The 16,326-nt window shown below is 51.3% G+C and overlaps 1 protein-coding gene across 3 annotated transcripts in view; it reads left to right on the top strand.

Moving 5' to 3' along the window:
- LOC106612220 (E3 ubiquitin-protein ligase SH3RF3) overlaps positions 1-16,326 on the top strand; it is a 32,962-nt gene that overhangs the window by 6,476 nt on the left and 10,160 nt on the right. For 2 of the 3 annotated variants that reach the window (XM_045724199.2, XM_082956089.1), the window contains exon 3: positions 2,520-2,591. The exons of the other annotated variant lie outside the window; for it this stretch is intronic. In XM_045724199.2, coding sequence (XP_045580155.2) covers positions 2,580-2,591 — 12 coding nt within the window. In that variant the 5' untranslated portion in view covers positions 2,520-2,579. The remainder of the gene's footprint in view (positions 1-2,519; positions 2,592-16,326) is intronic. 3 annotated transcript variants of the gene reach the window in all.

Here is a 16,326-nt window from a genome sequence, read left to right as displayed (position 1 = left end):
TGCTTATCGTGGTAAGCATGTGCCTGCTCCTTGCACTCTCCCTCCAGTGCGCCTCCACAGCCCAGTACGTTCTGTGCCTGCTCCTCGCACTCTCCCTCCAGTGAGTCTATTCAGCCTGGTACGCCCTGTGCCTGCTCCACGTACCAGGCTGTCAGTACGTCTCCTCAGTCCGGTGAGACCCGTTCCGGCTCCACGTACGAAGCCTCCAGTGATGATCCATGGCACAAAGCCTCCAGTGGTGATCCATGGCACGGAGCCTGCAGTGATGATCCATGGCATGGAGCCTGTAGCGACGGTCCCCAGTACGGAACCGCCTGAGACGGCCTGCAGCCCGGAACCTCCTGAGACGGCCTGCAGCCCAGAGTCTTCAGCGACGGTCTGCAGTCCAGAGTCTTCTGCGATGGTCTGCAGTCCAGAGTCTTCAGCGACGGTCTGCAGTCCATAGTCTTCAGCGTTGGTCTGCAGCCCAGAGCCTTCAGCGAGGGTCTGCAGCCCAGAGTCTTCAGCGAGGGTCTGCAGCCCAGAGTCTTCAGCGGCGGCCTGCAGTCCAGAGTCTTCAGCGGCGGCCTGCAGTCCAGAGTCTTCAGCGGCGGCCTGCAGTCCAGAGTCTTCAGCGGCGGTCGGCAGTTCAGAGCCTCCGGCGATGATCCACGGTCTGGTTCCTCCGGCGACACAGAAGCGGGGGGATCAGCAGGCGGAGTGGGGGCTATGCCCCGAACCAGAGCCGACGCCAAGAATAGATGCCCACCCGGACCCTCCCCTATAGGTTCAGGTTTGCGGCCGGGAGTCCGCACCTTTGGGGGGGGGGGGGGTACTGTCACGCCCTGACCTGAGAGAGACGGTTTATTTCTCTACTTTGTTAGAATGCCCACCCCACACCCTGACCTATGTCATTATATTTCTATGTTTTGGCCGGGCATGGTTTCAAATCAGAGGCAGCTGTCTATCGTTGTCTCTGATTGGGAACCATACTTAGGCAGCCTTTTCCCACCTGTGTTTGTGGGTAGTTGTTTTCTGTTTTGTGTTCATGTACCTGACAGAACTGTGTGCTTTTGTTTACCTTTGTTATTTTTGTTCAAGTGTTTGTTTGATTTAAATAAATTATCATGAACACGTGCCACGCTGCATCTTGGTCACCTCTCTATGACGATCGTTACATCTACGCTGACCTTTTTTATACTGAACAAAAATATAAAGACAACGTGTAAGGTGTTGGTCCCATGTTTCATAAACTGATATAAAAGATCCCATATTTTTTTTCCATACACACACAAATCTTATTTCTTTCAAATGTTATTAACAAATCTGTTTACATCCGTGCTAGAGAACATTTTTCCTTTGTCAAGATAATCCATCCACCTGACAGGTGTGGCATATCAAGAAGCTGACTAAACAGCATGATTATTACACATTTGCACCTTGTGCTGGGGACAATAAAAGGCCACTTTAAAATATGCAGTTTTGTCACACAACATAATGCTACAGATGCCTCAAGTTTTTATTGTGTAATTGGCATGCTTGTGCAGGAATGTCCACAAGAGAAAATTAAATGTTAATTTCTCTACCATAAGCCGCCTCCAACGTTGTTTTAGAGAATATTGCAGTATGTCCAACCGGCCTCACAACCGCGGACCACATGTAACCACGCCGGCCCAGGACCTCCGGCTTCTTCACCTGTGGGATCGTCTGAGACCAGCCACACGGACAGCTAATGAAACTTCGGAGTATTTCTTTCTGTAATAAAGCTGGAAGTTTGCTGGAACAAATCCCCGAGCTGACAAGGTAAAAATCTGTCATTCTGCCCCTGAGCAAGGCAGTTAATCCACTGTTCCCCGGGCACCGAAGACGTGGATGTCGATTAAGGCAGCCCCCCACACCTCTCTGATTCAGAGGGGTTGGGTTAAATGCGGAAGACACATTTTAGTTGAATACATTCAGTTGGACAACTGACTAGGCATCACCCTTTCCCTTTCCCCTTTGTGTGGGAAAAACTCATTCTGATTGGCTGGACCTAGCTCCCAAGTGGGTGGGCCTATGCCCTACCAGGCCCACACATGGCTGCTCCCCAGCCCAGTCATGTGAAATCTATAGATTAGGGCCTCATTTATTTATTTCAGTTGATTTCATTATATGAATTGTAACTCATTAAAAGGAATTTAGGAACAACATTTTTTTGAGGTGGGAGATATGAAAGCTAGAATAATTTTTTTAGGTACACTGATACTCCAGGTCGCACAGCAAAATATTTAGATAATAATATGTGAGTAAAATGGTCACACTGCAGAGTCCTGCAACCTCCTTCTCATTGATCGCTGCCAGCTGACCTACCCTTTAAGATAATGAGTTTGATTAAATAGAAACATCACTGCTCTACCCTGCAATTATACATGTCAGAGAGGGAGAGAATCATGTAGAAACTGCCGATGTAGACTCATGCTCTCAGGCAGGGATAAAGAGGAGGAGGAGTAGGAGGAGGAGGAGGAGGAGCACCCCACTGTTTCTCTGTTGATCCCTCACAGGAGGAGTAGAAAGAGGAGGACGAGAAGGGTCCAGAGCGCCCCTCTGTGTTGATCCCTCACATGATGACGATGGTGAGTCACTCTGTAGAGTCAGTTATATAACAAAACCTCTCATCTCTCTCCTCTCCCCCTCTCTCATTCCCGATCCTCCTGTCTCTCTTTCTTTCCCTCTTTCTCTCCCTCCCTCTCTCATCTCTCTCTCACTCCCTCTTTCTCTCCCTCTCTCTCTTGTCTGCCTGAGAGCTCCTTCCTCTTCACTGAGCAGGTAATACTCCTTCACATTGCTGTGCCAATAATAGCAGACTAGCCTAGTCCTTCCTTCCTTCCTTCCTTCCTTCCTTCCTTCCTTCCTTCCTTCCTTCCTTCCTTCCTTCCTTCCTTCCTTCCTTCCTTCCTTCCTTCCTTCCTTCCTTCCTTCCTTCCTTCCTTCCTTCCTTCCTTCCTTCCTTCCTTCCTTCCTTCCTTCCTTCCTTCCTTCCTTCCTTCCCACCCAGCTAAACAGAAGGTTGTTGATGTTACGTGTGTTTTCTTCCCACCTCAGCACTAAGTTGTGATGTCATGATGTTGATGGTGGTATTATAGGAAGTAAGGATGTAAAGGAAGTAAAACAATCTTTAACATTGCAGTTAATTTAACGTTAATGTTATACAGTACAGGCTTCATAATCAGAGAACCAACATTACCAACATTATCAACATGTCAACAACGGCTATAAAATGCTATGAGGCTGTCTGTGGAGAACAGTTTATTTATTGTCCTATTTCTTTGCAAGATCTGATTTGTGTGAGTGCCAGTCATGTTTGGGATGACAACCAAAGGAAGAGGAGTTGGCGTATGAAGCACAAACAAACAGATCTGTGCTAATAGTCACTAACAGTTTAACAGTTGCTAAGAAGTTACCTGCTGCTAACAGTTGACTTGTTGTGTTGCTGGAGATGGTGGTGAGACAGTAGGAACACTCTGCCAGGCTGTATTTCTATAGGTGTGATGCTAATAGCCTGGGTCTGAAACACTCTGCCAGGTTGTGTTTCTATAGGTGTGATGCTAATAGCCTGGGTCTGGAACACCCTGCCAGGCTGTGTTACTAGAGGTGTGATGTTAATAGCCTGGGTCTGGAACACCCTGCCAGGCTGTGTTTCTGGAGGTGTGATGCTAATAGCTTGGGACTGGAACACTCTGCCAGGCTGTGTTTCTATAGGTGTGATGCTAATAGCCTGGGTCTGGAACACCCTGCCAGGCGGTGTTTCTGGAGATGTGATGCTAATAGCCTGGGTCTGGAACACTCTGCCAGGCTGTTTTTCTGGAGGTGTGATGCTAATAGCCTGGGTCTGGAACACCCTGCCAGGCTGTGTTTCTATAGGTGTGATGCTAATAGCCTGGGTCTGGAACACCCTGACAGGCTGTGTTTCTGGAGGTGTGATGCTAATAGCCTGGGTCTGGAACACTCTGCCCGGCTGTGTTTCTAGAGGTGTGATGCTAATAGCCTGGGTCTGGAACACCCTGCCAGGCTGTGCTTCTAGAGGTGTGATGCTAATAGCCTGGGTCTGGAACACCCTGACAGGCTGTGTTTCTGGAGGTGTGGTGCTAATAGCCTGGGTCTGTAACACCCTCCCAGGCTGTGTTTCTAGAGGTGTGATGCTAATAGCATGGGTCTGGAACACTCTGCCAGGCTGTGTTTCTGGAGGTGTGATGCTAATAGCCTGGGTCTGGAACACTCTGCCAGGCTGTTTTTCTAGAGGTGTGATGCTAATAGCCTTGGTCTGGAACACCCTGCCAGGCTGTGTTTCTGGAGGTGTGATGCTAATAGCCTGGGTCTGGAACACCCTGCCAGGTTGTGTTTCTATAGGTGTGATGCTATTAGCCTGGGTCTGGAACACCCTGCCAGGCTGTGTTTCTATACGTGTGATGCTAATAGCCTGGGTCTGGAACACCCTGCCAGGCTGTGTTTCTAGAGGTGTGATGCTAATAGCCTGGGTGTGGAACACTCTGCCAGGCTGTTTTTCTGGAGGTGTGATGCTAATAGCCTGGGTCTGGAACACCCTGCCAGGCTGTGTTTCTATAGGTGTGATGCTAATAGCCTGGGTCTGGAACACCCTGACAGGCTGTGTTTCTGGAGGTGTGATGCTAATAGCCTGGGTCTGGAACACTCTGCCAGGCTGTGTTTCTAGAGGTGTGATGCTAATAGCCTGGGTCTGGAACACCCTGCCAGGCTGTGCTTCTAGAGGTGTGATGCTAATAGCCTGGGTCTGGAACACCCTGCCAGGCTGTGTTTCTGGAGGTGTGATGCTAATAGCCTGGGTCTGGAACACCCTGACAGGCTGTGTTTCTGGAGGTGTGGTGCTAATAGCCTGGGTCTGTAACACCCTCCCAGGCTGTGTTTCTAGAGGTGTGATGCTAATAGCATGGGTCTGGAACACTCTGCCAGGCTGTGTTTCTGGAGGTGTGATGCTAATAGCCTGGGTCTGGAACACTCTGCCAGGCTGTTTTTCTAGAGGTGTGATGCTAATAGCCTTGGTCTGGAACACCCTGCCAGGCTGTGTTTCTGGAGGTGTGATGCTAATAGCCTGGGTCTGGAACACCCTGCCAGGTTGTGTTTCTATAGGTGTGATGCTATTAGCCTGGGTCTGGAACACCCTGCCAGGCTGTGTTTCTATACGTGTGATGCTAATAGCCTGGGTCTGGAACACCCTGCCAGGCTGTGTTTCTAGAGGTGTGATGCTAATAGCCTGGGTGTGGAACACTCTGCCAGGCTGTTTTTCTGGAGGTGTGATGCTAATAGCCTGGGTCTGGAACACCCTGCCAGGCTGTGTTTCTATAGGTGTGATGCTAATAGCCTGGGTCTGGAACACCCTGACAGGCTGTGTTTCTGGAGGTGTGATGCTAATAGCCTGGGTCTGGAACACTCTGCCAGGCTGTGTTTCTAGAGGTGTGATGCTAATAGCCTGGGTCTGGAACACCCTGCCAGGCTGTGCTTCTAGAGGTGTGATGCTAATAGCCTGGGTCTGGAACACCCTGCCAGGCTGTGTTTCTGGAGGTGTGATGCTAATAGCCTGGGTCTGGAACACCCTGACAGGCTGTGTTTCTGGAGGTGTGGTGCTAATAGCCTGGGTCTGTAACACCCTCCCAGGCTGTGTTTCTAGAGGTGTGATGCTAATAGCATGGGTCTGGAACACTCTGCCAGGCTGTGTTTCTGGAGGTGTGATGCTAATAGCCTGGGTCTGGAACACTCTGCCAGGCTGTTTTTCTAGAGGTGTGATGCTAATAGCCTTGGTCTGGAACACCCTGCCAGGCTGTGTTTCTGGAGGTGTGATGCTAATAGCCTGGGTCTGGAACACCCTGCCAGGTTGTGTTTCTATAGGTGTGATGCTATTAGCCTGGGTCTGGAACACCCTGCCAGGCTGTGTTTCTATACGTGTGATGCTAATAGCCTGGGTCTGGAACACCCTGCCAGGCTGTGTTTCTAGAGGTGTAATGCTAATAGCCTGGGTCTGGAACACCCTGCCAGGCTGTGTTTCTATAGGTGTGATGCTAATAGCCTGGGTCTGGAACACCCTCCCAGGCTGTCTTTCTAGAGGTGTGATGCTAATAGCCTGGGTCTGGAACACCCTCCCAGGCTGTCTTTCTAGAGGTGTGATGCTAATAGCCTGGGTCTGGAACACCCTGTCACGCTGTGTTTCTGGAGGTGTGGTGCTAATAGCCTGGGTTTGGAACACCCTGCCAGGCTGTGTTTCTAGAGGTGTGATGCTAATAGCCTGGGTTTGGAACACCCTGCCAGGCTGTGTTTCTAGAGGTGTGATGCTAATAGCCTGGGTCTCGAACTCCCTGCCAGGCTGTGTTTCTAGAGGTGTGATGCTAATAGCCTGGGTCTGGAACACTCTGCCAGGCTGTTTTTCTAGAGGTGGGATGCTAATAGCCTGGGTCTGGAACACCCTGCCAGTCTGTGTTTCTAGAGGTGTGATGCTAATAGCCTGGGTCTGGAACACCCTGCCAGGCGGTGTTTCTATAGGTGTGATGCTAATAGCCTGGTTCTGGAACACCCTGCCAGGCTGTGTTTCTAGAGGTGTGATGCTAATAGCCTGGGTCTGGAACACCTTGCCACGCTGTGTTTCTGGAGGTGTGGTGCTGGAACACCTGTGTTTCTGGAGGTGTGGTGCTAATAGCCTGGGTCTCAAACACCACTATATAGTGTTTATAGTGTTTACAGAATGACTACGCTATTAACCACAAACCATTACAACAGGAGGAGGAGGAGAGGAGGAGGAGAGGGAGGAGGAGGAGGAGAGGGAGGAGGAGGAGAGGGAGGTGGAGAGGGAGGAGGAGACGAGAGAGAGAGGACAGGGAGGAGGAGGAGGAGAGGGAGAGGACAGGGAGGAGGAGGAGAGGGAGGAGGAGGAGGAGAGGGAGGAGGAGGAGAGGGAGGAGGAGAGGGAGGAGGAGACGAGAGAGAGAGGACAGGGAGGAGGATGAGGAGAGGGAGGAGGAGAGCAACAGAGGAGGAGAGGAAGGGAGGATTAATAGGGCAGTGTGAGTAGGGCTGGGTGATACGGCCTAAAAGTAATATCTACATTTTTATAGAGGTTTAGACGATTCAAATTATACATCTAGATTTCTTGTTTTTTTCTAAACAAATTAAAAATGGCCAAGACATAGTTCTTAATTGATTTCTCTTTATAAAAAAATAAATATGCAGGCCTATTTGTGCAAAACAAATGAACAACACAAATGAACACACACCCACATGTCTATTCTATTGTTTAGGAATTTTTGACCACTAACTGTTTGAATATGTCATTTATATAATCATTTTGATTGAAAATGTGTTAATTTAGTTAATTTTTTGTCATAATTAAAACAGCCTGTGGTTATTTGCTATTGGATTGGCAGAATGACACAACTACTAACACATTAGCCTACAGCTGGCCTGAACAAAACTTTTTTGAATACGCTTTAATTATCCAACGTCACACTGACCGATGGCGAGGTGAAGCCTGTGCCCAAAGCCCTGCAGGCGGGTTCAGTTGTTCAAGAGCAATGCTTTTATCATGTTGCTCCTGCTGTCGGTCTTCGCTCATCTTCCACGATGCCAGAGAGTCTCTGAGACCCTGGGCTATTACTTCACCTGTATGATCATCGGGGAAGTAAGACGTGGCTTGGCAGCTGATATTTGTGGTCAACTGTACCTAGTAGCTTTTTAAAGCCTGGCTTTTCTACTGTAAAGATCGGGACCATATATTTCGCTATGTAATAGGTCACTGCATCCGTTATCTCCTTCCACCTCAAACTGTTCTTGTCATGAGGGATTACGTTTGAAAAGGATGCTGCTATGGTAGTTTGTCTTTTAGCAGACGTTTTGGGAATCGGCATTGCCTCGTCTCACACATTCCTCCCATTCCACCGCGTGTTTCAGTTGCCGGTGATGGAAGAGGTTGGTTGTACTGCTGCCTTTCGTAGCAATTGTCTTTCGACACATTTTACACAGGACATTAGTTTGCTGAACGTCAGACCTCTTAAACCCGAACCACTTGCATATTAATGAAAAAACATTGCTGCCCTTTTTGGGGATGGTTTTATCCTCTCTCCATGTTGGTGGAACTCTTACCGCCGCTCCACTTCTCCGGTGGGGTTACAATTTGTGAAAGGCTGTCTAGGGTTGTGATTGGTGGATAACCTCTGTGTTCGTGTTGTCACGCAATTGGGACATGATTCGACATTGATGCTGCATTTGTAAAACGTTACAACATTATAACAGAACCTAGATTCTTGAGATACAGGTATTTTTTATATTGCGCTAATACATAAACTATAATATATAGAGAGAAAAAACTTGATATATCCCCCAGCCCTAGTCTGAAGTGATGTGTCGTTGACATCCTGGTTAGAACAGCCAGTTCCTAGAGTCTGAAGTGATGTGTCGTTGACATCCTGGTTAGAACAGCCAGTTCCTAGAGTCTGAAGTGATGTGTCATTGACATCCTGGTTAGAACAGCCAGCTCCTAGAGTCTGTAGTGATGTGTCGTTGTAAGGCTCGGGCGTCGTGAGTGAGGAATCAAAACGCAGGAAGCAGCGAGCACAGGGTAGTGGCTTTTTAATGGGTCAAGAGGCGAACACACACAAGCCACCCCAAACAGCGAATAGCGCGCACACAAAACAAAGTGCCCCAAACACAGGGGAAAACACATGCGGCGCAAAACTAACGCACAAGCGTAAACACAAGCACACAAACAGGAATGACAATCCCGCACAATGAGAAGGCGGACCAGCTAATACTTATAGCCCCGCTAATCACCCCCCACTACGAACAGGTGCACACAATCACAAACGGGGGGAAAACAAAAAAGGGAATCAGTGGCAGCTAATAGGCCGGTGACGACGACCGCCGAGCGCCACCCGAGCAGGAGGGGGCGCCACCGTCGGTGGGAATTGTGACAGTACCCCCCTCCTGACACGCGGCTCCTGCAGTGCGCCGACACCGGCCTCGAGGACGACCCGGAGGGCAAGGTGCAGGGCGATCTGGACGGAGGCGATGGAAATCCCTCAACATGGATGGGTCCAAGACATCCTCCGCCGGCACCCAGCACCTCTCCTCCGGACCGTACCCCTCCCAGTCTACGAGGTGCTGCAGGCCCCTCACCCGGCGTCTCGAGTCCAGAATGGCCCGTATGCTGTACGCCGGGGACCCCCCGATGTCCAGAGGGGGCGGAGGGACCTCCAGCACCTCACCTTCCTGCAGGGGACCAGCTACGACCGGCCTGAGGAGAGACACATGAAACGAGGGGTTAATGCGGTAATAGGAAGGGAGTTGTAACCGATAACACACCTCGTTTATCCTCCTCAGGACTTTAAAGGGCCCCACACACTGCGGCCCCAGCTTCCGGCAGGGCACGCGGAGGGGCAGGTTCTGGGTCGAGAGCCAGACCCTGTCCCCCGGTACGAACACGGGTGCCTCACTGCGGTGGCGGTCAGCACTCCTCTTCTGCCGTCCACTGGCCTCCTTCAGGGATTCCTGGACGGCTCTCCAGGTCTCCTTGGAGTGCTGTACCCAGTCCTCCACCGCAGGAGCCTTGGTCTGGCTCTGGTGCCATGGTGCCAGGACCGGCTGGTAACCCAAAACACACTGAAAGGGTGACATGTTAGTAGAGGAGTGACGAAGTGAGTTCTGGGCTAACTCCGCCCAAGGAATGTACCTCGCCCACTCTCTGGGCCGGTCCAGTCAATACGTCCTTAGAAACCTACCCACCTCTTGGTTCACTCTCTCCACCTGCCCATTACTCTCGGGGTGGAAACCCGAGGTCAGGCTGACCGAGACCCCCAACCGTTCCATGAACGCCCTCCAAACTCTGGACGTGAACTGGGGACCCCGATCAGAAACAATGTCCTTGGGCACCCCGTAGTGCCGGAAGACATGGGTAAACAGGGCCTCCGCAGTCTGCAGAGCCGTAGGGAGACCGGGCAATGGGATGAGACGGCAGGACTTCGAGAACCGATCCACAACGACCAGGATTGTGGTGTTCCCCTGAGATAAGGGAAGGTCGGTGAGGAAGTCCACTGAAAAGTGCAACCACGGCCGCAGTGGAACGGGGAGGGCTGTAATTTCCCTCTAGGCAGGTGTCGAGGAGCCTTGCTCTGAGCGCACACAGAGCAGGAGGAAACATAAAACCGCACGTCCTTTACCAAGGTGGGCCACCAGTACTTTCCCCTCAGGTTCCGAAATGTCCTCTCGATCCCAGGGTGACCCGAAGAGGGGAGATTATGGGCCCATCGAATCAATCGATCACGGACACCAAGCGGCACGTCCTGAACACCTGCTGGACACTGCGATGGTGCAGGTTCCAACCGTAATGCCCGCTCGATCTCCGCGTCCACCTCCCATACCACCGGTGCTACCAAGCACGACGCTGGGAGGATGGGAGTTGGATCGATGGCCCTCTCCTTGGTGTCATATAGGCGGGACAGTGTTAAGTGAACCTGGCCGATAGGAGATTGTGAACCGGAGTCGGGTAAAGAACATGGCCCACCTGGCCTGACGCAGATTCAGTCTCCTAGCTGCCCGGATGTACTCGAGATTACGGTGGTCAGTCCAGATGAGGAAAGGGTGCTTAGCCCCCTCAAGACAATGTCTCCACACTTTCAGAGCCTTGACTACAGCTAACAACTCCCGGTCCCCCACGTCATAGTTCTGCTCCGCCGGACCGAGCTTCCTAGAAAAGAAAGCGCACGGGCGGAGTTTTGGTGGCGTGCCCGAGCGCTGTGATAGCACGGCCCCCACCCCAGTCTCGGACGCGTCCACCTCCACTATGAATGCCAAAGAGGGGTCCGGATGAGCCAGCATGGGAGCGTCGGTAAACAGCTCCTTCAGACGACTGAAAGCTCTGTTCGCCTCTGTAGACCAGCGCAAGCGTGCCGGACCCCCCTTCAGCAGTGAGGTAATGGGAGCAGCCACCTGACCAAAGCCCCGGATAAACCTCTGGTAGTAATTGGCAAACCTTAAGAACCGCTGCACCTCCTTTACTGTGGTCGGAGTCGGCCAATTACGCACGGCTTTAACGCGTTCACACTCCATCACCACCCCCGAGGTGGAAATGCGATACCCCAGGAACGAAACGGCTCGTTTGGAAAACACACATTTCTCAGCCTTAATGTACAGGTCATGCTCCAGCAGTCGCCCAAGCACCTTGCGCACCAGGGATACATGCGAGGCGCGTGTGGCAGAATAGATCAGGATGTCATCAATATACACCACCACACCCTGCCTGTGCAGGTCCCTGAGAATCTCGTCGACAAAGGATTGATACACGGCTGGAGCATTCTTTAACCCATACGGCATGACGAGGTACTCATAGTGGCCCGATGTGGTACTAAACGTGGTTTTCCACTCGTCTCCTCCCCGGATACTCACCAGATTGTACGCTCACCTGAGATCCAGTTTCGTGAAAAAACACGCTCCGTGAAATGATTCCACCGCCGTAGCGATGAGAGGTAGCGGGTAACTAAACCCCACTGTGATGGAATTTAGACCTCGATAATCAATGCACAGACGCAGACCTCCATCCTTTTTATTCACGAAAAAGAAACTCGAGGAGACGGGTGACATGGAGGGCCGAATGTACCCCTGTCTCAGAGATTCTGTGACATATGTCTCCATAGCCAGCGTTTCCTCTTGTGACAAACGTGACTCCTGGGAAGTGTAGCGTTTACCTGGAGGTTTATCACGCAATTCCCTCGTCGATGAGGTGGGAATCTGGTCGCCCTCTTTTTACAGAAGGTGATAGCCAAATCGGCATATTCAGAGGGAATGCGCACAGTGGAAACCTGGTCTGGACTCTCCACCGTCGTCGCACCGATGGAAACTCCTTTACACCTGCCTGACCACTCCTCTGACCACCCCCTGAGAGCCCCCTGTCTCCATGAAATATCAGGATTGTGATTGGCCAGCCAGGGAATCCCCAGCACCACCGGAAACACAGGCGAATCAATGAGGAAGAGACTTATCCATTCCCCATGATCCCCCTGCGTTACCATGTGCAGTGGCACCGTGGCCTCCCTGACCAGTCCTGACCCTAATGGTCGGCTATCTAAGGAGTGCACAGGGAAAGGTTGGTCCAACGACACCAGGGGAATCCCTAGCCTTACTGCGAGCCCACAATCCATAAAGTTTCCAGCTGCGCCTGAATCGACTAGTGCCTTATGCTGGAAAGAGGGAGAAAACTCAGGGAAAGTTATAAGTACAAACATATGACCAACAGGGAGTTCTGGGTGAGGTTGGTGCTTACTCACGTGGGGTGAACGAGGAGTGCTCTGCCTGCCATCCCGATTCCCAGAGGAGCTCCTCCAGCACCGGTCGGCAGTGTGTCCTCTCTGACCACACCGGGTACAGGAGGAGCCTCCTCCTCCGGTTCCCCTCGGTGCTGTCCCCCCTAGCTCCATAGGGATGGGAGCTGGAGGGCCTAGAGGTGGAACCAACAGGGCCCGGTCTGGATGCCCGCGGGCAGCCAGCAGGTTGTCGAGACGAATGGACATGTCAATAAGTTCATCCAGGGAGAGGGTAGTGTCCCGACAGGCTAGCTCCCGGCGGACGTCCTCCCGGAGGCTGCAACGATAGTGGTCCATCAGGGCCCTGTCGTTCCACCCCGCTCCAGCAGCCAAGGTCCGGAACTCCAGAGCAAAGTCCTGTGCGCTCCTCGTCTCCTGCCGCAGGTGGAACAGCCGTTCACCCGCCGCCCGGCCTTCTGGTGGGTTGTCGAACATGGCCCGGGTGAACTCGGGGTAGTGATCCCTTGCCGAGTCATACCACACTGCGTTGGCCCACTCCAGGGCACAACCCGTTAAGCAGGAGACGAGGACGCTCACGCTCTCCTCTCCCGAGGGAGTCGGATGAACAGTAGCCAGGTACAACTCCAGCTGCAGCAGGAACCCCTGGCACCCAGCCGCTGCTCCATCATACTCCCTGGGGAGAGCCAGGCGTAGGGCCCCGGGTCCGGACGCCGGAGGAGGGGTAGCAGGTGGAGGGGGAAGAGGAGCTGGGGATGCGGTAGGGAGGCCACTCCTCTCCCATCGGTCCATCCTCTCCATCATCTGATCCATAGCTGAACCGATCCGGTGGAGAATGCTGGTATGATGGAGGACCCTTTCCTCCATCGATGGGAGAGGAGGCGCAGCTGCTCCTGCTGACTCCATAAGTGGTGCGGGATTCTGTCACGAATGCGAGGAGTGGTGGTAGGAGTCAGGCACAGAGAGCAGAGGTAAGGAAAAATTTGATTTATTTTCTCTGGTACGACACGGTCGACGCCAACACAACAGGCGTGTGAACAAAATTACCAACCCATACACAACAGGCACACAGTCCGGAAAGAAAATAATCCAAGCAGATCGCCAGCACATCAAACAAGCACACTGAGGATAAAATAATCCCGCACAAACCTGGGCGGGCTAAACAGGCTTAACCTCTTACATCTAGACGTTCCGCTAGCGGAACACCTGCTCCAATATCCAATGATGGGCGTGGCGCGAAATACAAACTCCTCTAAAATACAAAAACTTCAATTTTTCAAACATATGACTATTTCACAGCATTTTAAAGATAAGACTCTCCTTTATCTAACCACACTGTCCGATTTCAAAAAGGCTTTACAACGAAAGCAAAACATTAGATTATGTCAGCAGAGTACCAAGCCAGAAATAATCAGACACCCATTTTTCAAGCTAGCATATAATGTCACATAAACCCAGAAGACAGCTAAATGCAGCACTAACCTTTTATGATCTTCATCAGATGACAACCCTAGGACATTATGTTATACAATACATGCATGTTTTGTTCAATCAAGTTCATATTTATATCAAAAACCAGCTTTTTACATTAGCATGTGACGTTCAGAACTAGCATACCCCCCGCAAACTTCCGGGGAATTCGCTAACATTTTACTAAATTACTCACGATAAACGTTCACAAAAAGCATAACAATTATTTTAAGAATTATAGATACAGACCTCCTCTATGCACTCGATATGTCCGATTTTAAAATAGCTTTTTGGTGAAAGCACATTTTGCAATATTCTAAGTACATAGCCCAGGCATCACGGGCTAGCTATTTAGACACCCGGCAAGTTTAGCACTCACCAATATCAGCTTTACTATTATAAAAGTTTCATTACCTTTTGTTGTCTTCGTCAGAATGCACTCCCAGGACTGCTACTTCAATAACAAATGTTGGTTTGGTCCAAAATAATCCATCGTTATATCCGAATAGCGGCGTTTTGTTTGTGCGTTCCAGACACTATCCGAAATGGTAAAGAAGGGTCGCACGCATGGCGCAATTCGTGACAAAAAAATTCTAAATATTCCATTACCGTACTTCGAAGCATGTCAACCGCTGTTTAAAATCAATTTTTACGCCATTTTTCTCGTAGAAAAGCGATAATATTCTGACAGGGAATCTCCTTTTCGGCAAACAGAGGAAAAAATCACAAAGGCGGGGGCGGTCGAGTCACGCGCCTAAGCCCAGAGTCCCTTGATCGGCCACTTGAGAAAGGCGATAATGTGTTTCAGCCTGGGGCTGGGATGACGACATTCTGTTTTTTCCCGGGCTCTGAGCGCCTATGGACGACGTAGGAAGTGTCACGTTAGAGCAGAGATCCTTAGTAAAAGATAGAGATGGAAAAGAAGTTCAAGAAATGGTCAGACAGGCCACTTCCTGTAAAGGAATCTCTCAGGTTTTGACCTGCCATTTGAGTTCTGTTATACTCACAGACACCATTCAAACAGTTTTAGAAACTTTAGGGTGTTTTCTATCCATATGTAATAAGTATATGCATATTCTAGTTACTGGGTAGGAGTGGTAACCAGATTAAATCGGGTATGTTTTTTATCCAGCCGTGAAAATACTGCCCCCTAGCCATAACAGGCTAAATAACCACAAATCAACACACACAAATAAGGAACAGGTGCAAACAATAAGACATACCAACAGAAAAGGAAAAAGGGATCAGCGGCGGCTAGTAGACCGGCGACGACGACCGCCGAGCGCCGCCCGAGCAGACAGGGGAGCCACCTTCGGTGGGATTCGTGACAGCCTTAACGTATAGGTCATGCTCCAGCAGTCTCCCAAGCACCTTGCGTACCTAGGGACACATGCGCGGAGCGGGTGGCGGAATATATCAGAATATCATCGATATAGACAATCACGCCCTGCCCGTGCAGGTCCCTGAGAATCTCGTCTACAAAGGTTTGAAAGACGGCTGGAGCATTCTTCAACCCATACGGCATGACGAGGTACTCATAATGGCCCGATGTGGTACTAAATGCGGTTTTCCACTCGTCTCCATCCTTAATACACACCAGGTTATACGCGCTCCTGAGATCCAGTTTTGTGAAGAATTTTGCTCTGTGAAATGATTCCACCGCCGTAGCGATGAGAGGTAGCGGGTAACTAAACCCCACCGTGATAGCATTTAGACCTCTGTAATCAATGCACGGACGCAGACCTCCCTCCTTTTTCTTCACAAAAAAGAAACTCGAGGAGGCGTGTGAGATGGAGGGCCGAATGTACCCCTGTCCTAGAGATTCCGTGACATATGTCTCCATAGCCACCGTCTCCTCCTGTGACAAGGGGTACACGTGACTCTTGGGAAGCGCGGCGTTAACCTGGAGATCTATCGCACAATCCCCCTGTCGATGAGGTGGTAATTTGGGCGCCCTCTTTTTACAGAAAGCGATCGCCAAATCGGCGTATTCAGGGGGAATGCGCGGGGGGTGCACGGAGGTGGAACGTACAGGACCCTTTCCGAACGCCCGTGGGCAGCCAGCAGATTGTCCAGACGGATGGACATATTGATGAGCTCATCAAGGGACAGAGCGGTGTCCCGACAGGCTAGCTCCCTGCGGACGTCCGCCCGGAGACTACACCGGTAATGGTTTATAAGGGCCCTGTCGTTCCACCCCGCCCCAGCAGCCAAGGTCCTGAACTCCAGCGCGAAGTCCTGCGCGCTCCTCGTCTCCTGCCTGAGGTGGAACAGCCGCTGAACTCTGGGTTGTGGTCCCTCGCTGAGTCTGGACCATTCCAGACAGCATTGGCCCACTCCAGAGCTCGGCCCGTCAGGCAGGAAACGAGGGCACTCACGCTCTCCTCTCCCGAGGGAGCAGGTCTGACGGTGGCCAGGTACAGCTCGAGCTGGAGCAGAAATCCCTGGCACCCAGCCGCCGCTCCATCATACTCCCTCGGGAGCGCCAGACGAAGCGCGCTAGAGCCAGACACAGTGGGAGGCGGAGGTGGCTGCGTCGGAGGAGCCGAAGGTGGAGAGAGGGGTTGGC

Source organism: Salmo salar, chromosome 09 (genome assembly GCF_965601325.2).
Source record: "Salmo salar chromosome 09, fSalSal1, whole genome shotgun sequence".
In the NCBI taxonomy this organism is placed as follows: Eukaryota; Metazoa; Chordata; class Actinopteri; order Salmoniformes; family Salmonidae; genus Salmo; species Salmo salar.
The sequence above is the reverse complement of the archived record's forward strand: the minus strand, read 5'-3'. Positions and strand labels throughout refer to the sequence as shown.